Source organism: Umbelopsis ramanniana, assembly GCF_025399195.1.
Source record: "Umbelopsis ramanniana AG unplaced genomic scaffold K450scaffold_21, whole genome shotgun sequence".
NCBI lineage: Eukaryota > Fungi > Mucoromycota > Umbelopsidomycetes > Umbelopsidales > Umbelopsidaceae > Umbelopsis > Umbelopsis ramanniana.
In genome coordinates, this window is record NW_026252107.1 from 1 (window position 1) to 22,301 (window position 22,301).

Below are 22,301 nucleotides of genomic sequence, written 5' to 3' on the forward strand. Positions count from 1 at the left end.
ACTTACCCTCAGTACCGTCCATAGCAATGGTACGGACAGTGTTCTCACCAAGATGCTGAGCAACTTCGAGGACAAGACGACCACCAGCGCTGTCTTGGACTTCAAGAGCGTTCAAGATAGCAGGGAGAGTGTCCTGTTCGAACTGAACATCGACAACGGCACCAATAACGGAACTGTGTACATTGGGGTAATTAGATTAATACTTATTGTTCATTGTAGAAAGGTGTAACATATGGAGGTTGAAAGATGAAACATACCGAATCTCACCAGTGGAGTGGGACTCAGTGGCATAGTTGCGAGCTATAATGCAGACAAAGAGTTAATATTAGGATGAGGAATTCCGGTTTGTTGAGTGTTTTTTTTTTTTCGTGCAGGCGGAAAAAACCAAAGCTCACCCTTGGAACCGACTTGAACAGCAAAAGGCTTAGCGACGGCCTTGGCGAGGAAGTTGGCGTTGGCGCGTTGGACGCGAAGGCTACCGAAGGAAGCCTTTCCGATGGCACGACTAAGGTAACTCATTGATGAAGGAAAGTAAGGGCCTTTGTTTTCTCTGAGACTGGCAATGTTAAAAAATTTGGAGGCTTAGCGCGAGGGCCCCCTTACCCGAAAATGTTGTCGACGTCATCATTTCTGCTCGTGTTGTTTGTCTGCCAGACGTCCAAACCTCGAATCTTCTTGTGTACAAATTCCATCATGAACGTTCTTGCTAGATCCGCCAGAGCTGCTGTCAAGCCCATGCGCATGGGTAGGTTTCGACTTTAAACTAAGGGCTATAGGAAACGCCTCACTAACGCTTTACTCGCTTGTAGCTCGCTTCTATGCTTCCGAGGCACCTGCCGGTGCTGCCAGCGACAAGCTTCGTCTTACCTTCGCTGTTCCTCATCAGGTGCGCTTAATATTTCTATTCTAAATTCAAACTTCGAGATGTAGAATCCATCACTCACCGTTATTCTCCCGAACAACCCTATTTACATTTGAATTCGTACCGTCATTCCTATTTTCAACCATTTGTCGCCACCTTGAAATGAAATAATTCACGTACACCAGGCCATCTATAAGAACACTGAAGTTCACCAAGTCAACTTGGCTGCCACCTCTGGTGACATGGGTGTCCTCGCCAACCACGTTCCCACCATCGAACAGCTCAAGGCTGGTGTTGTCGAAGTTTTGGAGAACGCCTCCACCACCAAGAAGTACTTTGGTAAGTATTGCTTATATGAGAGCATGCGGAAAAGAAATGGTTGCTGGGAAGAGAGTCAAAACATGATTGTGGCACAGTAGCAGAGAGAATTATGTAAATAGAACGCAACTATCGAAACCTTTTCCTACATACACCTGGAGTGTACCTGAACTGACCTTTCATTCCACCAATAGTCTCTGGTGGATTCGCCACTATCAACCCTGACTCCACCCTCAACATCAACGCTGTTGAAGCTTTCGAGTTGGATCAATTCTCTCCTGAGGCTGTTAGAGCCGGTCTTGCCGAAGCCCAAAAGGCTTCTGCTACTGGTTCAGAGGAGGAGAAGGCTGCTGCCAAGATCGAAGTCGAAGTCTACGAGGCCTTGACCGCTGCTCTTACCAAGTAAATCTCCAGTATAGAATAGATTGAGGAAGGGTTATAAATGTTTTAAAATCAAAAATGAAAAATGCATTATGCAGTATACACCATTGTGTTTGTTTGTCATTGACTGGATGAAAGTATTTTTGTTGGATAGCAGCTTAGAAACGCTTCCTGCTCTTGGTTTAATTTGAAGTCTATGTGAAGTCATGTACGCGAAGTAATGTGATATAGAATGAAAACGCGCGTTAAGGAACATCCAATGCGGGCGTATGTATGAAACTGATGAGAACCGTGGTATAAATCACAGAACGATATCACTCTTCAGGTACCATGCCGGTCGTGTTGAGTATACGGAATTCACCAGCTAACTTGTAGCATAGTGCTCAAATTTCAGGCATTTTGCCTGCTGTACTGTTATTGACTGAATTGATAACTGTGTATGCGTTTCAAAATCATCGTCAAAATTTCCAAGAAATTAAAAAAAAAAACTTGTGCCGTTGACCGAAATCCTATTTCACCAGGACAGCATGGAAAATCTCAGGTAAAGAACTTTGACACATGCATTCAAGCGGTACGAAGTGCAATAGTCTTACCAGCCGCGATTCTCAGTAAAGATCTCCCTCAAAAACTTTCTGGTTTCACACCAGATGCTAGTTCAGAGGTAATGACACAAAGCCGAAGTGACCACCTCAATGAGTACATGTACTGACCGGCTATTACAGACAGCAGCAATAGAAAAACAGGACGTCTTGAACTCAACTCCCATGGATCACACACCTACATTTACTGAACGATACCCAAGTGAATCAAAATCACAATCAGCCTTAAACTCCCTTCCGGCCCGAGCCTATCTGGATGAAGCAGTGGTTCCAACCCTCCTGGAAGGAATGCAGCTATTAATCTCACAACGGTAGGTATATGTTATATTGATTATAGCAAGATTGCGCTTTGGAAATTCAGTTTACCTTATTCACATTTTATACGGATAGACCAGCAGACCCCCTTCATTTTTTAGGGCACTTTTTGATTGATCGTTCTAGTCAACAAAAATCTGATCAACAAGAGTTGACCTCCACAAGCAATGCCTCTGTATCACAGAATCAAGATGAAAAGATGTACTAGTCCGCCAGGCACTGAATCGTGTACTATAACAAACTGATGCAATTTGGGGGAGAGGGAGCGGAAGTCGTAGTCCTTAGCTCATAAATGAATGTAAATAAACGGCTGAGCTTTAGGCGGCTAATATGAAGACAAGCAAACGCTTATTTTCCTCTACAAACAACCCCTTCGCTATTAACCGATAATCTGGATTGCTAGCAACCATTGCTGAGCAGAACATTCTCATAAAATAAAAATTGATTTAACGGATCAGGCGATATGTGGGAACAACAAGGAAATTTCGATTTGTGCTTTACGAACGAGAAAAAATGTACATGAGTAGTGTTTGTGTTTTTTTTTTGGCTTTTTCTTTAAGTAGAAATGTATATTCTATGCTTTTGAGCTGGGGGGAGAAGGCCATCTATGGGACCCTCGAACGCAGTCAGACTTCATAGCTAGAGCAGTGTTAGACTGGCGCTCATCTGGTAATTGAAACCGAGACTGTCGCAAATACGGAGACAGCACTATGGGGTCCTCTTCCTGAGATGGCCGTTTCTGTGTGAGTGTTTCGTGGGGTTTAACGGAGTTTGGCGGTCGATCATCCCGCTGCCGTGCGGCTTTTGTTTGTCGAGCTATTGATCGAGAGTAGCGTAGACCGCATGCATTGCACAAGCTAATAAAGGTGAAGATGAGCAAAAAGATGAAAAAAAAAAAATATATTTTTAGTCTTATCAATAGAATTAACATTGCACGCTTACGTTTTGTGGCCTGATGGGCCCCGTCGCCATTCTGGGCTTGTATCTGTCCCGCAGCTTTCACATGTGTGAGCAGAGAATACGTTTTTGGGTTGATTTGTTCTAAAGTACGATTCAGAGGGTCGTCGCTGATCGTTACGCGAGGCGGTCAAAACTTCCGGTGAGAGTTGAGGGAAATTACATATGCGTCTAGCATATGGTATTAATAAGTTGGTGGACAGTGATTGAGGTGAAGTTGGAGAGCCAGTGTGTGGGGAGGGATCAGATCCTACGACGTAATGCCTTCGTGGACTGCTGGCCGGTGGAGGCACGATTTTTTCGATGGAATGATTTGGTTGGAATGGATATGATTCTGTACAAGTGGAGGTATTGGTGTGATTATTTGACAAAAGTAATGAAGGAACCGCGGTGTTTTTAGTTGGATCGGGGAAGGTTCTAGCGCTTGCAGATAAACTCGGTATCACAAGCCTATCGTCCCTGGGTTTGTTCAGATGCATTGACAATGTTTGGCCACTGGATGAGATAGGCTTGGTCGATAACGAATCAGACAACTGAAATAAGCCAAACATGATATTGCCATAGGTGATCAGGACGCGCTCGACGGTCTTCAATGTATTACCGTATTGAAACGAAGTGCAAGAACTCGTACAGGTTTTTTGTATGCAGCTAAACCCGTTATCCTGGGTATCACAGTCATTCATCATGGTCGTATCGGATTTCGTCCTTGTGTCGAATAATGATGCGATAACATTTTTGTTATACTTGACTTGACATGTAGCCGAATTGGGTGTACTGTCCTGAGGTTCTGGCCAGGATATCAACAATTGTTTGGTGCGGTTATCAAGAATCTGAAATATGCGTTGAGATGCAGGATTGGCAGGTTTGGAAAACGGGTATACATTTGAATGTACGTCATGACGCCTTAAAGTCTGTATAGTGTTCTCTGCTTCCTGCAGCATAGTATATTTAAGAGCGGAACCCATTCTTGATCAGTAAACAACAGCAATACAATGTTATGATACTTCAGGTCCCACTTACCGGCATTCCATAATTGTAGTCTCCACATCTGAGCAAGGATTTGGATTGCAATCGTGGGTCGTTGCCATCTGCAAAACATGGTCAAAGCAGAAAGCGGGCTTTAGCATAATGCATAATAGGCAGGAACGGAACCAAAATCTTATCATACCAGTATCGCAATGAAAGAAGGCTAATATCAGCGTTTCCGTCACAACGTACATAATTACATCGACAATGAGCCATGCCTAAAATCATAACCACATAAGGGTCAGTTATTAGGGATGACGCCTAACCTTGCGGCAAATAATTGAGGGCAAAGAAGACTAAAAAAAATAAAAACATCATTCTTACATCGCCAATGCTGAAAATTTTGCTTTTTGCGTTGGGTGGCTGCATATCGTTGACGTTTTTAAGTCGACATCTTATCAAAAAAAGAACATCAGCTACGCGTTAAATTTAAGGTCGTTCCTACTTTCGCAAAAGATTACCGAGTAACTGAACCACCAAGCGTATGTGCGTGCATGAAATTAGACAAGTCTTGACGTGCAAACACAGCTTCTTCAGGATGGACGAAATCAAAGAAGGTTTTCCCGAAGAATTGATCGCGAGCAGCCATAGACAGCGGGAGATATACAAAATTCAAGTCTCCATGCGACAAAAGCGCCCAAAAGCAGGAATGCTCCATGCGCTATATCGATATCGAATGGAAGTAGGCGAAGGAAACAAGGAAAGAAGTAAGGGAAAAGAGAAGGGGAAAAAACAAGAGTAAGCAAAAGAAGAGAGAGAGAGAAAAGATTTAATGACCAGAGATTTTGACTAACAGCATGCGATCAAAAGAAAAAAAAACTTGTAGAGGGGACTTTATTTTCTTTTTATTAGTTTATGCTGTACCCAAAAAAAATTCATGTCTAACCTGGCTCACATGGAACGTGTAATACTTTGAAATTCTCTTGCCATCATCTCAGTTATTAATAACTTGGCTTCTTTAAATCAACCAAACCTTGTCCTTCCCGTTGAAACTAGCACCCCCCACAATTGGTAAGAACCCCAAGATCATTTGCTCACGTCATTTCTGAATTTGCAATTTATGCTGTAGCCCCCCCCCCACCGATCGTACCGATCAAATACTTCGCATCCTTCCTTTGTCTTCCACCATAATGGCAGGCTTAGCACCTTTTGACCTCGATAAGAAATTTACCTTATCGCAAGTTCCACATCCGGCATGGAAACCGCAGAACTCTCAAGGTCGTTCAGAACATGCCGTTCAAAAAGTTGCTTTAGACCCTCAAGAAATTGGACCAGGCAACTCCTACAAACTGTTGATTGGAGGCGTGGTCCCTCGCCCCATCGCATTTGTCAGCACACGTTCGAAAACAGGTTTACTCAACTTAGCACCGTTCTCCTTCTTTAACGTGGTATGTAACGATCCGCCAACCGTAGCTATCAGTATAGCTATGGCTGGGGGCCACCAGAAGGACACTGCCACCAACATATTGGATTCCGGAGAATTTGTCGTCAATATCATTTCCGAATGGTTCGCAGAGTAAGCATGAGTTGCATTCATTCACTCATCTTCCTCGGCATGTACACATCTCTTATGAGAAAAATTTTAGGGCTGCAAATTATACATCCATAGACGCTCCACCGGGCCAAAGCGAATTCCAACTTAGTGGATTGACGCCAATCGATTCGCTTCAAGTGCAAGCCCCGAGAGTAAAGGAAAGCGCCTACCAAATGGAATGTAAACTTGTCCACCACTTGCCAATCATTAACAAGGAAGGAAAAACAACTTTTCTTCATATTATTGGAGAGATTTGCATGTTCCACATTGACGATGACGTTGTGGATACCAATAGCTATCATGTCTCCCTCGAAAAACTTAGACCTCTGAGTAGATTGGGTGGTATATCTTATGGCCGCACCACAGAAGGATATGAGATCCCTAGACCTAAATGGGAAGAAGAAAAGGAGAAGTTCGCATAATAGAGCGTTTCTTGTCATTCTGCTACCATTGTGCTTGTGACTGTGCAGTAATGAACTTCCCCAATTGCTTGGTAACAACAAAAATATATTCAATTTGTTACCCTATACGCTGCAATGAGTAAACGCATGTTGGTTTTGGTGGGCTTACCGGGCTCTGGCAAAAGTACATTTGCTACCAAGCTGGCAGCCTCCAAATCAGAATGGAAGAGAGTGAACCAAGATGATTTAGGCTCACGGCCGGCATGCGAGCACGCTACCAAACGTTACATTACTAAGGTGAACCCTCATTTCTCAGGAACAAACTTACGCTTGACAGAAAACTAACCATGCCGGCCATCCAGGGTTTTAACATTGTAATTGATAGAAGCAACTTTGATTCCAAACAACGACGAACTTGGATCGACATCGCTTACAAGAATGACATGCGAGTTGACTGTATAATTTTTGACACTACGGTTGAGGTGAGTCAAATTATTCTTTGATTTTCCGTATTGGCTATTGTGTTTCTAAATATGAACGCTGATAGGAATGCGCCGAACGCATCAATGTACGCCAAAACCATCCAACCCAGGTGGAAGGACACCATGGCATTCAAATTCTCAACCGGTTTGTCTCCAATTATACCCCGCCTACCATGGAGCGACCAGAAGGTTTCTATCGCATCATCAACCTCCCACCTCGCCCTTCTCCGGAATGTACAGCACAAGATATCGAAGATGCTTTGAATATTCTGGACAACGCACAAGAGATTTTGGAGCCCGCAAGGTACCGAAGCGCTGATCAACCACGTCAAGAGACACAAATAAAACACCAGTACACACGATAAATATGGGTGGTATATAAAAAGTTTGCTGCGTCCATTCCGTTGTGTAGCATCAATACTGTTGATGTTAGATTATCATGCCGTCTGACACATCAACTCTGAGATCTGTATTTTACATTCTACTTCTTGTTCGTACCTTAATAAACTGATCTTCAGCAACGAATGTTTCCTTTTTAAAACATCATGGGAAATCACCGATTTGAACTCGTATTATCCAGAAACTTCTCAGCTTCAGGCGCCTACATAGGCTATGATTGATTTACGCAGCTGATCATACCATATATGCAATCATCCTGGCAGTGATAGCTTCCTTAATCTCTTTAAAAAGAAGTGATTGCTGGCTGCATTAGGAATAGCGAACCGTGTATCTGTCAAGGGAAAAACTGTATTGTCTAGCACTGGTAGCCAATCGGACATCTTAGCAATCGTTCATTTGATGCATTCTTCTTCATATGTCAAGAGAGCCAACTGCGAGCGCATTTCAACAAATAACACCCCATAGCCCCTCTAGGCGCTATGCTTTTTTAAATTATAAAGATTAAAAGGATATCTTGATACCAAAAAGAAGAAAAGATAAAATGCTAAACAGATAATCTATTTGTGTGAGTTTAATCCACAAAGCTGCGATGGAGCAGTCATCGGTCGAGGAAACCAAACGCTTTCTTTCGGCCTCATTTTGGTTGTTTTTCTTTTTTTCAATGTAGCACCCAAAACCTGTTTATCAGGATGTGGCGCCGCTTTTGTCACTATTTACCACACTGATGGCTTTTCGCGCTTCAAGTGCAAACCAACAGGTATCAACACGTCTTCGTCAATAAATCAAGGTTTTACCACTAACATTACGACCTTACCTTTGACAGATCCGGTTAAAAGGAAGTATAGAGAACTCATATTTACAAATTCCACCAATATTGCATACAGTGTGTCACTAAAAAAAATTGATGAGGAGCTTGTTTAGCAATGGAAAAAACAATCTCATAAAGTATGGCGACATGTTGAACGTAGAATTTTCATTGTACTTTATCTTCGCATCCGCCGGAACACTGACATTAACCGTACGACGAAAGAGCTAAAACTTGAAATATACCTCAATTAAAGGATTTTTTTTCTAATTTTCAGAAAATAGAATCGTAGCAGTTATCCAAATGAAAAGAAAAAGGGTATGCTTTTAATGAGATTCTGAACATTTGATGGTTCACAAAAAATGCTGCCATAAGTGACCATTACTTTATGATTAATTTTTTGAACTATTGGATATTTGTTCACTTGCGTAAATTGACTGGACTCATATATAGCGTTTCTATGGCTTTATCGGTACCAGAAACAATTCGGCTATGGCTAAGTGATTATTATACCAATTATTATATGTTTAAAATGCTTCATTTAAGTTCAAGTTCATTGACGCCTGGTACAAATGAATTTGAAATGATTTTCGAAATTTTGTTTCTGCAAAGTTCCCAAGTCGAAGTGATAATTTTGCTACCACCATTGACTGTTTCTTTTCAGCTTGGTTTTGTGTAATATCAACGATCACTTTGCAACTTAGGCCATTGTTCTGGTAATATTTTTGCCTGATCTCAATATAATCCAAGTTCCTGTTCATTTCAATATTGATTGTAAGATTTGAGATTTTAGTGAGATACTGTCGTGGATCCCATATGTAACAGACGCGCAACCACTGTTGAGATTTCAACGAACACAAAATTTTAGCATAGCAGCCTGCCAATGTCGGGATCTTATACTGTAAAATTTGATGGCTTGAATCGTTCAAATTTCACGGTTCTTAAGGGGGAATCTCAGGTCTGGATTACCGAGTCTTTCATCTACAAGATCACAGATTCTCAGGTGCACGTACAGATAGGCCCTGATCTTGTTCCTCTGTATGTCTGGTATTGTGATATTTTTCTCCCGACATTTTTCGTCCTCGATTTCCTGAACACCTGGTTGCGGAGCGTCAATGAATACTTGGTTTAGGATGCGCATATTATTCTTGAACGAACGCGTCTTCATTGAATCCTTATTCAGCTTGTTGTAGTACAGCCGCGAGTACATGTAGACGTTAACAGGTCTATTCCCCACGTGTCGTGACGTAGCACTGTTTTGCCACCTACTTTTAGGCAATTGGTGTAGCTACCCTCAGGTCGATAAAACTTCGCCATTCGACGACTCATCGAACTGATTTCTTTTTTCAAATGGTTAAAAAGCTATCGCTAGCAGGTAGCTATATCAGCAAATTACTTGAAGCTTTCAAGCAGCAGCCAACAAGTCAGCCAGGTTGGCTAGAACTCCAAAACAAGAACTATTACAACCGTCCTAACCCTGAACGAAACTCTCATGAATCTTACCTTAAGTTGTACGGAGAATTTGGGCCACCTGTCCAAGAGTATGAATGGTGGGCTGTGATTATGGCCAATCGATTAAGTGCCTTAGAGACGAAGAGCGGCAAGACTGTAAACACACATATGATGCTATTGATACGGCAGGTCAAGGATGACATAGCTAAGGAGCTTAATGACTTGTGGTCAGCGGATGACACCAATTATATATTGAGCAAAACTGACGTTGTGCTCGTGGATGGTAGCAGAATTATCTCGAATGATTGTAGAGAGGAATGGACACAGCAAGATTTATCCGATCTCAACAGCAAATTCTGTGGATGTGTCATAGACATGCTGGTACTACATGGAATTGTTGCATCACCTTTGGACGCTGGTGACTACCATCACCTAGGATTGTATGTAGACATAGGAAATCATTTCGACTACGACCCAGACCACTGGTCCTTATATGTCAGCATATTAGTCTCTCGATATATAGTCTCGAAGAATTGGTCACGCATCATAGAGCGAGTCCAAGGCGTGATCAGTTTTGCTACTGATATGAATATAAATTCTACGCTTAATGTGCCCACAGAAACATTTGCTTACCGTTATATGGAGCAGATTAGCAGGAAAAGTATCGTTACGCCTTGGAACTGGGCCCTAAATTTCGATATAGCAGATATGGCTATCTCTTGGCCTGGGAGTATGTACATAATGACGATATTATGTTTCGGAGATCCCACAAGACCGCTAATAGCAGCAATAGCAAACGAATCTCAATATTGGCCTCCACCAACAACAGAAATGAAGATGAATTCGATGTTTGATAGACGAGGGTTCTACGTATCAGTTCGTACCTTTACTTACCCGCTACTACTGGTGCTTGTGATAATCGAGCTGTTCGTACTGGTTGGAGGTATTAGCAAATGGGAGCCTATGGTCATCGATGGTGTAGACCCCACATCCTTAGCATCTCTAGTAATTGTGCTAGAAGGGCTACTCTTAGCTTTCGTAGTGGCAACTTTCCACGATAATTGGTCATGGTATGACATGGTTCGGGGCCAAATTGTCTATGAAAACTACTACGATCTACCGGCTGTTGTCAAAAATAACAGCTACGCAGTTGACGTGATAACCCAGGCGATGTCAAACAGAGAAGCATGCAAGCACATTCTGTCAAGTTACGGTTCATGCGTCACGGGCATCACTGGTGATGGTACTGTTACTCTGCCTGTGCTCAACGACGACGTACTTTTAGCCGACACCCCGTTTCTGACTGTTGCAAATGAAGATTCTTCTCTGCTGATCGATCTCAGAGAGAGAGGGAAAGAAATACACTTACTTAAAGGCGCGTATAATGGAAACCGAACATTACACTTCGATCAACAAGTGGAAACTGTGAAACTATCTGACAGCGGTCCTTACGTGTCAATTCCGTTCAAACTAAGAGTAGGTTCTTCTCTAGGCTTCGGTTCACCGCGGCTGGAAATGCTTGATTTACTCAAGGGATCTGCGCTCAACACAGACGACAAACTCAGACTGGCACTCCAATACCAACGGGTCTATAGGGATTCTAAGAAAACAGATGGATGTGATACGTCAATTACTGCAGCCACTAACTAAAATTTAATGGGAAAGCTGATCACGACTAGATTGATGGTGTTAAAGAAGAGTGCGTTGAGGCCGGAGATGTGAGGCTGTTTAGTATTCAACCGACGGTCATTTTCTTTGCGATGAAATTTGACAGTCTCTACCGTTGACTCAACGAGAGTAGTTGACTATATTCTAAATGTCCGCGTAACGTAAAATCTCAGTGATTATTTTTGTTATTCTTTTGTTGAACGATTTATGACTTATTTATATATTTATACAACAAGGTAGTGCGTAGCATATACTTAATTATTATTTATATAATAACCAAGGATTATTATTAAGATTGGTGCGGAGCGGTAGTATCAAGTGCGCAACCCTGGCCAGGTAATAACAAGCCACCAAGTTGTCTTAGTTGTTCATGAGCGCTATGATCTTACACTTGTCAGATAAATGTCAGATAGCGGATTTCATTTAAGTTTTATAAGAATTATTAAGTGAAAGGATAAGTCTGATCGATGAGTCTTAGTCTGGGAGTTGTTAGATCTATAGGAGTGGGACAACTCATCCTCCTCCTCGTTACTGGGAATGTAGATTATCGGCCCGAATTTTTTTTTTCCCCAGCTGAGTCTGGCGAATTGCCTTCTCAGTGACTTTGAGTCGCTAGAGTCGCTCGAACGATTTATAGCATTACTCGAGTCACTTGTATAGCTAACACAATGATGAATGTCAATGGATAAATCTCTTCTGAGACGTAAAGCATGCTGTTATTTAAATGACTGCCTTCCTTCTGAACAGTTGGTTATACTTTTTGTCTATCTTCATTGTTATTTATTTTGTACAGTACAATTACAGGGTGTAAAAATTACGACAAAACGTCGTGTGCGGTATCGATTTGTTTGTAATTCAATGCCTTGAAGTTCAGTTATGCCGGAAGAACTTCATCCCCATCCAATTCCACACAATAAAATATATACTGACTATGGATGTAATTGGGATCAAAAGGCAATAGTAGTCATCGTCCTTGATGGCGTCAAGTATCTAAGAATAGTGAATTATTAGATAACAGGCACTGACATCGGCTTATAAATTGCTAACTAACCCAAATTCCAGTGTAGGGCACAAAATAAGTCCCCACCGTAGCATAAACCGTAACTACAAAAGTTGTAAATGTTCCAGCCAGTAGAGCATATCCCCATAAGTAGGTTGAGTCTGGCGCTGTTTCCGGCATGTGCACCGTCATTCTTCTGGTATATATTGGCTGTGGTATAGAAAGTTGAGGGCGATGCGTAGGGCGGTCTTTATTCTTCCTTTTCCTAGTGGGTTCTGAAAGAAGAGGAGAGGAAGGTGCTTCCTCGATAGGCGACAAAGTGATTTGCGGTGATTCCATCGCTTGCTAGAACCTACGATGGGAAAACGAGGATGGTTGAGTCCACCATGCAAAAAGCGGTACGTGCCTTATTTCCACAGTCACAATAATGTTCAAAAGTTCAGATTTTTTTTGAGCTGCGGCTTGCTTACTGTACAAACCCATTCCATACTTATGTCAGCAAGCGAGCAGGATCACTACGAAGAGGTATACTTCGAGTCAAATGGACAAGCGTGATTAGGATTTGAACTCGGGCTAACCATGCTTAATTTAGGAGTTCGACGATGCCGTTGATGAGGAATACCTTGTCGAAAGCGAAGTCGCCGAAGAGGAACATGACGAAGAAAATGAAGATTACATGGATGACGAAGAAGAAGGAGGTAATAAAGCATTACCAGCTATAGAACTATGCTTGTTTTCAAAATCTGACCAATCGATGTGACAGACCAAGATGAATATGGCGGCTTCCACGGCGTCCGAGAGGTAGAAGGCGATGACAGTGTCATGGAAATCGTTGATGACTCCGTCCAAGGCTTCTTTGACCACAAGGGTATGTATCTACTGCTTTCTATACCATCAAAACTTGACAGCTGACGTTGTGGACATTTTCATAAGAACCTGTTTATACTGTCGCAATGCACCCAAAGGAAAACGACATCATCATTAGTGGTGGCGGCGACGATAAGAGCCATATCTGGCGAGCTGATACAGGAGAGAAGCTTGTTACTCTAGAAGGTCATACAGACTCAGTCTCCAGTGTTGCCTTCAGCGTATCTGGTGAATATGTTGCTTCGGGAGGCATGGACGGCAAAGTTCGTGTATGGAAAACAAATACTGGAGAGCTTTGCACTCAAGTTGATGGCCCCGATGAGATCATTGTAAGTATTAAGTCACCCATATTGAATCCCACATAATTGCTCGATACTGACCCTCAGTAATAGTGGCTGGACTGGCACCCTAAGGGAAATGTATTGTTGGCGGGAGCCACTGATTCAACGATCTGGATGTGGGCCAGTAAGTGAAGTACACCTATAATTGAATTCAGGCGAATGTACGCCATTAACCAATTGACGATAGTGCCATCTGGAAAGTTCATGAATATCTTCAATGGACATGCTGCACCAGTTACTGCTGGTCAATTCACTGCTGACGGTAAATATAGTGATTTTTATGTTGATCTGTCCAGAAACGTCAACTAACTGGAACACAATTAGGCAAACATATCGTCACGGTTGCTGAAGATGCAACATTCATCGTCTGGGATCCCAAATCAGCAGCGGCAAATGTTAAGCTGACCGGTGCAGATGGACGCTTCCATTCCGAGCCCATCATCTGTGTCTCCACAGACAAGGATAGCAATTTGGCATTAACCGGTTCAGCGGACGGAACCGCTAAGCTTCTCAATCTACACAATGGAAATGTAAGTGGACTTTGAGGAATCTTTGATGTTATTCGTCCGCAATCTAATGTAAACTGTTTAGATCATTGCCTCTTTAGAAAATCACTCGGACTCTATCGAATCCGTCAGTTTTTGTGATGTGTAAGCTTCGATACATTACTATCGGCATATATCATTAGCATATACTCATCCATTTTGCTTCTTAGTCTTCCTCTTGCTGCTACGGGATCAGTTGACGGTAAAGTTAGCGTCTGGGATATCCAGACACACCGCGTTCGTCACACTCTGAAACACGACGTAAGTAGCTGTTCTGCATATGATGCCCAGTGGATTTACATGCGACTAACTTTTCCTATACAGGATGCTGTCATCAAGGTACAGTTTGCTTCAAACTCTGTCAACCTTGTCACATGTTCTGCCGATAGAAGTGTACGACTATGGGATACCAGAAGTGGCGAGTGCTTGAAGAAATGGATGGGCCACCAAGATGCCGTCTTGGACTTTGCAATTTCAAAGTATGTAAAATTACTCGTTCTGATGTATATATGTGATATGGATACTAACCAGCTATGTTCTTGCTTCATTACAGCAACGGAGACACTGTTGTAACTGGATCCGACGATGGCACATGCCTGATCTTCAAAGCATAATTCTAGACCAACAAGCTACAGTTTTCCCTTACTTTTCGCAAAAGTTTCGCAATCTTTTAATAACCAAACTACCAAAATATTGAAGCAGACATACCGCCTCATCATTGCTTTCCCAACAGCTAAACCTCCCTTGTTCTCCGTTTCATTCAGTCAATACAGACCATTCATTCGTTTTTGACTGAACCAATTTTATGTATTTTGTTTTTGGGGATTCTTGATAACACAACATAGAGTAATTTCAAACATATGAGAGCTTAGAACTCGTCAGCTTCGTACTTTGATTCATCGTAGAAAGAAGCCAGTACAGTTCTATCTGCAAACTTGCGCCCAGCAAGTGCTTTCAGGGCGGTTAGAGAGTCGTCCGTGTTGTCATAACGAATAAATATCTGCAAAGAAATTTCAATGAATGCATTAGACGAACAATGATTTCCAGGTTTTGTTTATAAGAAGCATGGACTTACCATGCCTAGGCCGGGGACAACGTTGCCTTCTTGAGGACGTGGGATCTTCATATCAACAAGAGCACCAAACTTGGAGCATTCATCTTGAACATCCTCCCAAATTTCTAAAGAAAAGAGTGAGAAACATGAACTCCAACCTAACCTATAGCAACGATTTGATATTTTTTCATACCTTGATATTCGCTAGGATCTTCAAGTTCTTCAGGCGTAACCATATTCATCAATTGAACAACCTTTGTGGCTTCTTGATCAGTAACACCTGTAGCAGTAACTGTGTATGGCGCAGAAAGCGGCATTACTGTGTCCATGGGCATTCCCTTAGACCCAACACTGGCACGCTGTACGATGAGCTTTCGGTCACCAAGTTCCATGTTGTTCAAACCTTGGCAAGCCAAATCCGTAACGATGGGATCAACGTATTCGCAAAAACCGAAACCCTGTCACATGACACAAATGTCAGTACTAGCATCCACTGAAGCAAGAACAAGCACTAGTCTTTATACTGTACCTTTGATTGCCCAGTTTGTGTATCCTTGACCAAATTGAAAGCTCGAAGTTCACCAAAAGACTTCAAAAGCTCCATCACTTGCTCATCGTTAAGATAGGTAGGGAGTCCTCCAACATATATCTTGTTAGGTGTATCAGGAACATTTGTAGAAACAAGACCAGGAACATGAACAGCTGGTGCTTCATTGTAACCAAAGGCTGGCTGGTAATCTTTTGGTCGTCGAATCTTCAATGCTTGACCTTGGAAAGATATGCCATCAAAAGCCAATGCTGCAGTGGCTTGGTCAGGGTGGTGAAACTGTGGGTAGTGGTTAAAAGCAAGTTTTAAAAGGAACACGTATTTCATTTTTGCTTACCTCAACAAAAGCGTAGTTTTTATCGTGATTGACTTGTACGGAAAGGACTGGCGCTGATGTTGCAAGGCTCATCTGCATCATGGTACTGTTAAAGAATTCTCCAATAGCTTCTTCATTGATGTTATATGGAATTTGCCCAACATAAAGTCGTCGAGATTGGCGTGCCATTGTCGCATTGACAGCAACGGGGTTGGCACTTTCAGCAGCTCCAATGACAGCTGCACGGCCAGGATCAACTCCAGTACCCATACGGCCACCCATTTGAGCAGGAAGTACAAAGAGACCTGTTGTTTACATATAAAAGGTTAAGAGACGTTCTATTGTGACAGAAGGTCTACTGCGCTAAAGCTTACCTGCTTGCTTCACCTGTTCAGCTGTCATGCCCTCCATACCTTCCGGGGGACGATCCCAGTTGTCGAGTTTTCTTGGTCTCAGATGCAAAGGAACAACTGTGCTGTCTCCACCACTACGACTGTGTCGGCTGCTCTGACGTGGACTTCGGCTTCTTCTGCTTGACCGTCTGTAATCATCTCTTTCTCTTTCTCGGTCACGACTGCCACGTCGACTGTGTCGATGTCTATCTCTATCTCTGTCTCTGCCTCCTCGATCTCTGTCTCTTCTGTCTCTGGAGCGGTCTCTGCGTGATCTGCGATCTCTGTCTCTGTCCCTGTCTCTATCTCTGTCTCTGGGTCGATCATAGTGTCGCTCAGAGCCTCTCTCGGATCTGGATCCATCTCGTTCGCCGTGTCCTCCATAATAGTCCACGTTGGCTCCATAACCTGTGGGAAGAGAGGATCACATTAGAAAAACGGGGTTAGTAAATATTTTCAAATCATTTGAGATTGGAAGCAGTAATCAGTCTAGATCACTTTTAAATCAATCGTGCTAAGATCAAAAGCGCCATTCTGGTTCTGATCACTGTAGCTAATTAGATTACAGGCTTCCATGTGGTGTGAAACTAACCTCCATTATCTTGGTAGTAAGGATCACCACTGGGGTGCGACAGCTGCTGGCCAACAGAATTTAAGAAAGAGGATGCCATGTCGGCTGCGCTTCGTTCTAAATCGATGAAACACGTAAGTTCAACTACTGATGTACTTTATACATAGTCCATGCCAATTCATACCTTGCGCCTGCCAGGACATTGCGTGTATCAGGTAAAGGTGATGTAGCGACTGTTAAATCTTTGACACTGTAGCCAAAAAACACACTTTTTGTGTTGAGCACGTGACCCGACAATTACGAGCCATATCCTCTGTGCTGCAACAAATTGTTCATGTCCAAGGGTCTTTTTTTTTTTGAACACCATGGAAACTCCCACCGTTAACTTGAAGTCATAACTCATGAGAGTATCAATTAGATTTATGGATATCATTTTGAACTTTGAAGTATCTGCTGGTCTGTATCAGCGATAAATGTAGCACGTTTAGCCTCGCCCTAGGCATAGTTAATGTTTAACTCACTCCCTTCTTTCAAAAATAAGATTGAAATATGTTCTATTATCAAAAAGTGCTTTCTCTACATTTACATCTAGATTAAACCGTCAAACGGTTTGAGTAGAGCTGTACATATGAAGAATAAATGCCTATACCGTTGGTGCTCAATATGGGCTCAGCACGGCGAAGTATCACAGTATAGCTACTTTTGAAGTAGAAGATAATCTTCGCACTTGTCAATAAGTGGATAGTATCACCGCTTTTTTTGCTGTGTAAAATTTATCGCTCTGGTCATTCTTCAACTGCTGCATATCGCTGATTTTTCTTCGCTACTGCAATTGAGAAGGGGGTTAATTAGAAGGTGAACTGGCAGCAAATAAGCAAGTGACTTAACATGATAGTGCTTGCTTTGTCATCTACATCTCTAAAGTTTTTATGTGTTCTACTCATCGGTCATTATGCTACGCATTATGGTACTGGTAATCTTCGAGAGGTTTAACAAAGGTATCAAAAATGCTCCTCGTCTGATATGTGAGTAAGGCAAATTGATTCTGAGCCACGTTCAGGTGACTAGACATTGATGCTCAAGTTGACCACACATGTTAAGAGTAATGGGATGTATTTTCTGAAGGTGTTGGAGGAAAGTAGAGGAACCATGATGAGGGGCAAAAGCAAAGCTTATGGCACCTCACATCATGTGAGCATTATCATAATATTGGCTTATTAGTGCATTACTCTCTCAGATTTGCATTATTATAATTTAGCTGCAAGCTTTAGTTTTGATTTTTCATTAATGAAGACCCAATAATGTGATGCAGCCCTTACCCATTAAGAGCAGATAAGAGGAAATGCAGCTATTTATCCACTCTCTCTTACAGTGTTCACTCAAAAATAGAAGAAATGATTGTAACAGAAGAGAGCGAGAAATGAGCCTCATTTGGGTTAGAGGCACATAGCGTTCCCTTGCCAGAAATTGCCTGAGACATATCATCAAATCAAAATCAAGCTTGGAGACTGATTATAATACTAACAACGAGTGCTATTCGCATTTGGTCTAGTGACAAAACAGCAAATGGATACAATAGAATTTTCGCATGTCGTATGCATGCGTCTGAAACAATATTTTGGCACAAAACAATGAATGAGACGTTAGAAAATGAGGCTTTTTCCAGAGCCAGTCTGAGTTAAAGTTTAAATGCGCACTTACGTCTCAAACTCAAAATCCGCCATATGAACCAAAAATTTTGAAAGTCAATAGTTTACTCAGTATAACAAAAAAGCGAACAACACAAGAAAATGTTAGTATTGACATGCATAATCATTTCAAAAATGTGAATTAATAAATCAGAAACATGTAAAGCTTCATGACAAAGGGAATCTCATTCCGGCAAATTTACGCCGTTGTAGCGCAGTGGATAGAGCGTCAGTTTCCTAAACTGAAGGTCGCGAGTTCGAATCTCGCCATCGGTTCCTTTTGCTTGTCATATTAATTTCAGATTTTTTGGCACGCGATGAAACCTCCTTACATTTTTTAAGTATATAACACTTGTGTTGGTAAGTACTAACCTTTTGATGAGTTAGAAAACGGAATGTATGCCGGTGTGTTCATTCAATTTTTTCGCAATAAAGATAAAATGGTCCTAGTAGCCTCAGGTTATCCTATTCGTCTCCGCGTCTTTGAATTGACCATTACCTCATTTCATTATGCTGTTGACATCTTTATGTATAAAAACACTTGATTTATTACTTGCAGATCGATATTTCATGTCCAGGACTCCATCATAATTTAATTCTTTACTTCTAATATGATTGCTAGGCTTTGGTTATGCCGATGATATAGAAGACATAGGTAGCAATATTGCATAGTGTACTTTAAATAGCAATACCGAAAGCCAAAAGAAAAGTAAAAATTTGTAAATGTACAAAAGTCAGAGCTCAATAGTATGGTTGACATTTTTGGTGCTCCCATACTATCATGTGTGCTACATAATGAACACGGGTATGGCATTAAAGTTGACTGGATGTGTCCCAAATACAATAGCTCTTGTTGCGGTCTGCACTAAACATCTGTGTGCCAAGGGGATTCCAAGCAACTGCACATATGGGTTGTCTATGGAGAGATGGTGTTAAATAGGAGTTCTTGAAAATTGTAATGCATTTTGTGATGGCCTTACTTATGCCCTGAGACTGACGCCTCGTGTTTGCCAGTCATAGTGTTCCAAAAATGAATGTTGCCAGCTATAAGATGAAAGGACGATAGTCCTAAGAGTTAAAACTTATTCTGTAAACAAAGCTCCAAATCACGATTACATACTTGCGGATCCCGCTGCAGCGTAATGACCATCAGGGCTAGCGTATCAATGCATTAGAGAAGATTGTTATGTGAATGTCAAAGCTGAAAATAGCGTTATGCTTTACCTGAAGCACGCCCTTGACCAATTTAAGCCATTTCGATAAGATTCATCTCTATAACAAATTAAAAAAGATTAGATGTAAGAATCATTTGCATTTGGTTCAGTTTGACTTACTGAAATGTACGGATCACTTTGTACATCCTTAAATCGACAAAGTGTAGGGTATTATCTCGTGAATTGGTCAATAACTTGGAGCCATCTGCATTTCATTGTTACTACCTTTCCTTTCATCTTTCGTTCGCGGTATACATTTGCACATACCTGGAGACACCGAGACAGACGTTACTTGCCCAGTATGAAGGCCGGTGAGCTCCTTAATTCCGTTTCCGGTACGGGTATCCCACAATCTAACATTATTGTCCAGATGGCCACTAGCTATTGTGGATCTGTGAAGCAAATCGTTTAGAAAATGACTGGTAGAGATTGCCGGGGCTAATATTGTCACAAAGTTTACCCTTCACGATCGATTAGACAGACATCGTTACAGCTAGAAAAGGTAAATATCGTTCGTGTACCTGTATGCAGTTCGGTCAATAGCAGTGACAATATCTAGGGATCCAATTTTTATGAATGTACTTACAATAGCCTTTATGAAGATCCCACACTTTCAACGTCCTATCCTGACTGCCAGAAATCTAGAAAGAATTGCCAAAAACTTTAGTCAAAAACTCTCGCTGATTAGTGAATGTTGAAGACGGCCATACCACTCTGTTTGTATCGGCTGTGAACTCTGCTGAACAGACTTTTCCAATGTGTCCGGTCAACGTGTGCTATGGATATAATAGTTTCTGAGATGAGATAATAAAATCGATAGGAAAATACAATACAGAAGAAGATTTGAAAATTTACCCTTATTCTTGATGATGCAAGATCCCATATTCGAGTGGAATTATCCATACATGAGCCGAGAAGAAACTCCTCAGACTCATTGAAATCAACCGAGGTCAAAGTTTGTAGTGACCCAGACAGTGTATGCGTAAGGTTGTCTTCCGTGAATGTCAGTATTTTTGCGTATCATCAGATTAGCAAAAGGATGTGAGACCTACATTGCCTTGAATTATAAACACGGACTTTCTTATCGCTGCCACCGATGGCATACATATTTCCCGCCGGCGAACAGTTAATACAATGTATCTCCCCATCATTGATTGTCTAATGAAAAAGTTAGTTCGAGGCCAGATGTGGAGGCTATCTATCGATGTGTTACATACTTGGGTTTGTAATGGCGCAGATGGTAAAGTAACCATTGATATTCGCAGAGGGACATCTTGTATGTTTTTCAGTCTATTCAAATACGTCAGCTTACATCCCGAGATGGTTGGCATCAATTGATCTACCTTACCTATCAACATCGTCATCTGAAGACTTAGAACGGAAAGTCCACCGCCTTGATGATTTGGTGTTTTCATTATTCTTTGCTTGCTCAGCAAGACTATAGGAATTTAGTTGTAAGATCAAATGTATGAAATTACGACTCGTCCAAAAGCTCTCACCTCTCGTAAAACATGGTCGCCTCATTCATCTTCTCAGCCTCTTCATTCATTTTTTTGAGCCATCTTTGTACCAAATCACCATTTTCCTTTTCAAGTCGCTTATTCTTCTCCTCAGTGGTAGAGAATTCCAATTGGAGAGTTGAAAGTTCATCTTGTAGTACCTATATAGAAAATTTACATTCATTAGTTATCGCATGTCATGAATGGTCCCAATTCACAGCTGATCATAAATCATACCTGAATGGCAACGTCCTTCTCTTTCAATAAATGCGTCTGCTGCTCCAGCTTCGTTAAAAGTTGTTTAATCTTTGCTTCCATTTCAATTTGTCTGACATAAATGATGGATTGTCAATATATGTCAAGTCGCATATTTTATATCGAACATGGCTTACTTGGCTTTCGATTCTTTGTCAGATTCTTCGTAGGAACGCAACTTGTCGTTCATATCGACGAGCCGTTGGGCATTTTGGCCCTGCGTTTTATACATTTCTGTTTGTTCAGCTTTCAATCGCTGGAGCTCCTCTTTCAGCTGTAATGTTTTTTGTTGCATATCAGGCGACCTAAACCGAGACATTTCAAGTCAGGCATGATATTGTGCGAGATCAACAAGCAAGCCAGTCGCTTACCCATGTTGATTAAGACTATTTCGCTCCTCCTCTAACAAAGAATTTCTAGACGAGAGATGGTCTTTTGCTTTTTGAAGCTCTGCCACCTGTTTCTGCAGGGCTTTCAGGTTTCCAAGCAACTGTTGGTCTACAAGCGGAGTGAATTATTATCAGTGAAAGAATAGCTACTGAAATGCGTTCATGGTCTGGTTCCGCGACATGGTAAAGACTATTGGTCATTGACGCAATACCAATGGTATGGAGTCCTCGAGCTTGACGCCGACTGCCATTCACTATCGGATCGGGAGAATGTGAAGCAACTTACTGCTTTGTACGAATACGGTATATGCATGCTCTCGACTGTTACGTTCTTCTAACCTTTGCAGTAGCAATTGCTCATAAGAGAGAGCAGCCGTAGTCATTTAGTTATGATTTAGCGATGTATTGTAGTTGGACTGCAAAG

At 41.7% G+C, this 22,301-nt stretch overlaps 14 protein-coding genes and 1 non-coding gene across 15 annotated transcripts; 8 read left to right on the forward strand and 7 right to left on the reverse strand.

Moving 5' to 3' along the window:
* On the reverse strand, positions 1 to 780 carry K450DRAFT_43654 (uncharacterized protein; the record flags this gene model as incomplete). The annotated part of the gene is made up of 3 exons (XM_051593815.1): positions 396 to 780; positions 258 to 300; positions 1 to 173 (listed from the first exon to the last, which is right to left on the reverse strand). Coding segments are annotated over exons 1-3 (340 nt in total), but the record flags the coding sequence as incomplete, so codon positions are not given.
* K450DRAFT_236809 (uncharacterized protein) lies at positions 247 to 1,669 on the forward strand. The gene is made up of 4 exons (XM_051588312.1): positions 247 to 745; positions 810 to 886; positions 1,048 to 1,201; positions 1,375 to 1,669. The coding sequence occupies exons 1-4, from the start codon at positions 610 to 612 to the stop codon at positions 1,584 to 1,586; spliced, it is 579 nt and encodes a 192-aa protein (XP_051445390.1). The 5' UTR covers positions 247 to 609; the 3' UTR covers positions 1,587 to 1,669.
* Positions 1,670 to 2,046: 377 nt separating this feature from the next.
* K450DRAFT_236815 (uncharacterized protein) lies at positions 2,047 to 2,930 on the forward strand. The gene is made up of 4 exons (XM_051588313.1): positions 2,047 to 2,102; positions 2,171 to 2,222; positions 2,284 to 2,471; positions 2,551 to 2,930. Exons 1-4 carry the CDS (start codon positions 2,089 to 2,091, stop codon positions 2,681 to 2,683), a joined length of 387 nt encoding a protein of 128 aa, XP_051445391.1. The 5' UTR covers positions 2,047 to 2,088; the 3' UTR covers positions 2,684 to 2,930.
* Positions 2,931 to 2,934: 4 nt separating this feature from the next.
* On the reverse strand, positions 2,935 to 4,588 carry K450DRAFT_236820 (uncharacterized protein). The gene is made up of 3 exons (XM_051588314.1): positions 4,453 to 4,588; positions 3,418 to 4,364; positions 2,935 to 3,332 (listed from the first exon to the last, which is right to left on the reverse strand). The coding sequence occupies exons 1-3, from the start codon at positions 4,456 to 4,458 to the stop codon at positions 3,050 to 3,052; spliced, it is 1,236 nt and encodes a 411-aa protein (XP_051445392.1). The 5' UTR covers positions 4,459 to 4,588; the 3' UTR covers positions 2,935 to 3,049.
* K450DRAFT_43687 (uncharacterized protein) lies at positions 4,589 to 5,253 on the reverse strand. The gene is made up of 2 exons (XM_051593816.1): positions 4,920 to 5,253; positions 4,589 to 4,852 (listed from the first exon to the last, which is right to left on the reverse strand). The coding sequence occupies exons 1-2, from the start codon at positions 5,114 to 5,116 to the stop codon at positions 4,720 to 4,722; spliced, it is 330 nt and encodes a 109-aa protein (XP_051445393.1). The 5' UTR covers positions 5,117 to 5,253; the 3' UTR covers positions 4,589 to 4,719.
* Positions 5,254 to 5,312: 59 nt separating this feature from the next.
* K450DRAFT_236828 (uncharacterized protein) lies at positions 5,313 to 6,583 on the forward strand. The gene is made up of 3 exons (XM_051588315.1): positions 5,313 to 5,469; positions 5,589 to 5,974; positions 6,045 to 6,583. Exons 2-3 carry the CDS (start codon positions 5,589 to 5,591, stop codon positions 6,412 to 6,414), a joined length of 756 nt encoding a protein of 251 aa, XP_051445394.1. The 5' UTR covers positions 5,313 to 5,469; the 3' UTR covers positions 6,415 to 6,583.
* Positions 6,278 to 7,276, forward strand: K450DRAFT_236831 (uncharacterized protein). The gene is made up of 3 exons (XM_051588316.1): positions 6,278 to 6,690; positions 6,756 to 6,875; positions 6,941 to 7,276. The coding sequence occupies exons 1-3, from the start codon at positions 6,529 to 6,531 to the stop codon at positions 7,238 to 7,240; spliced, it is 582 nt and encodes a 193-aa protein (XP_051445395.1). The 5' UTR covers positions 6,278 to 6,528; the 3' UTR covers positions 7,241 to 7,276.
* A 1,977-nt stretch (positions 7,277 to 9,253) lies between these two features.
* K450DRAFT_236832 (uncharacterized protein) lies at positions 9,254 to 11,533 on the forward strand. Its single transcript, XM_051588317.1, has one exon. It carries the CDS (start codon positions 9,430 to 9,432, stop codon positions 11,179 to 11,181), a length of 1,752 nt encoding a protein of 583 aa, XP_051445396.1. The 5' UTR covers positions 9,254 to 9,429; the 3' UTR covers positions 11,182 to 11,533.
* A 247-nt stretch (positions 11,534 to 11,780) lies between these two features.
* On the forward strand, positions 11,781 to 12,238 carry K450DRAFT_236833 (uncharacterized protein). The gene has a single exon (XM_051588318.1). It carries the CDS (start codon positions 11,875 to 11,877, stop codon positions 12,064 to 12,066), a length of 192 nt encoding a protein of 63 aa, XP_051445398.1. The 5' UTR covers positions 11,781 to 11,874; the 3' UTR covers positions 12,067 to 12,238.
* On the reverse strand, positions 11,781 to 12,703 carry K450DRAFT_236834 (uncharacterized protein). Its single transcript, XM_051588319.1, has 2 exons — positions 12,251 to 12,703; positions 11,781 to 12,189 (listed from the first exon to the last, which is right to left on the reverse strand). Exons 1-2 carry the CDS (start codon positions 12,536 to 12,538, stop codon positions 12,070 to 12,072), a joined length of 408 nt encoding a protein of 135 aa, XP_051445397.1. The 5' UTR covers positions 12,539 to 12,703; the 3' UTR covers positions 11,781 to 12,069.
* Positions 12,566 to 14,786, forward strand: K450DRAFT_236837 (uncharacterized protein). Its single transcript, XM_051588320.1, has 11 exons — positions 12,566 to 12,597; positions 12,699 to 12,724; positions 12,795 to 13,067; positions 13,133 to 13,395; positions 13,459 to 13,531; positions 13,595 to 13,669; positions 13,732 to 13,937; positions 13,999 to 14,057; positions 14,123 to 14,213; positions 14,277 to 14,431; positions 14,506 to 14,786. Exons 3-11 carry the CDS (start codon positions 13,022 to 13,024, stop codon positions 14,564 to 14,566), a joined length of 1,029 nt encoding a protein of 342 aa, XP_051445399.1. The 5' UTR covers positions 12,566 to 12,597; positions 12,699 to 12,724; positions 12,795 to 13,021; the 3' UTR covers positions 14,567 to 14,786.
* On the reverse strand, positions 14,673 to 16,947 carry K450DRAFT_236842 (uncharacterized protein). The gene is made up of 7 exons (XM_051588321.1): positions 16,905 to 16,947; positions 16,244 to 16,513; positions 15,891 to 16,174; positions 15,536 to 15,832; positions 15,200 to 15,464; positions 15,028 to 15,131; positions 14,673 to 14,952 (listed from the first exon to the last, which is right to left on the reverse strand). Exons 1-7 carry the CDS (start codon positions 16,930 to 16,932, stop codon positions 14,821 to 14,823), a joined length of 1,380 nt encoding a protein of 459 aa, XP_051445400.1. The 5' UTR covers positions 16,933 to 16,947; the 3' UTR covers positions 14,673 to 14,820.
* Positions 16,948 to 18,723: 1,776 nt separating this feature from the next.
* Positions 18,724 to 18,796, forward strand: K450DRAFT_t46. The gene has a single exon. It is a non-coding gene; the product is annotated as a tRNA-Arg (tRNA).
* A 292-nt stretch (positions 18,797 to 19,088) lies between these two features.
* K450DRAFT_236849 (uncharacterized protein) lies at positions 19,089 to 19,700 on the reverse strand. The gene has a single exon (XM_051588322.1). It carries the CDS (start codon positions 19,332 to 19,334, stop codon positions 19,113 to 19,115), a length of 222 nt encoding a protein of 73 aa, XP_051445401.1. The 5' UTR covers positions 19,335 to 19,700; the 3' UTR covers positions 19,089 to 19,112.
* Positions 19,200 to 22,300, reverse strand: K450DRAFT_236853 (uncharacterized protein). The gene is made up of 17 exons (XM_051588323.1): positions 22,164 to 22,300; positions 21,626 to 21,986; positions 21,471 to 21,561; positions 21,234 to 21,394; positions 21,083 to 21,172; positions 20,952 to 21,024; positions 20,787 to 20,892; positions 20,590 to 20,726; positions 20,445 to 20,510; positions 20,321 to 20,375; positions 20,195 to 20,255; positions 20,002 to 20,126; positions 19,855 to 19,939; positions 19,745 to 19,792; positions 19,641 to 19,675; positions 19,501 to 19,564; positions 19,200 to 19,436 (listed from the first exon to the last, which is right to left on the reverse strand). Exons 2-17 carry the CDS (start codon positions 21,805 to 21,807, stop codon positions 19,334 to 19,336), a joined length of 1,482 nt encoding a protein of 493 aa, XP_051445402.1. The 5' UTR covers positions 21,808 to 21,986; positions 22,164 to 22,300; the 3' UTR covers positions 19,200 to 19,333.
* Between the last annotated feature and the right edge of the window lies 1 nt (position 22,301).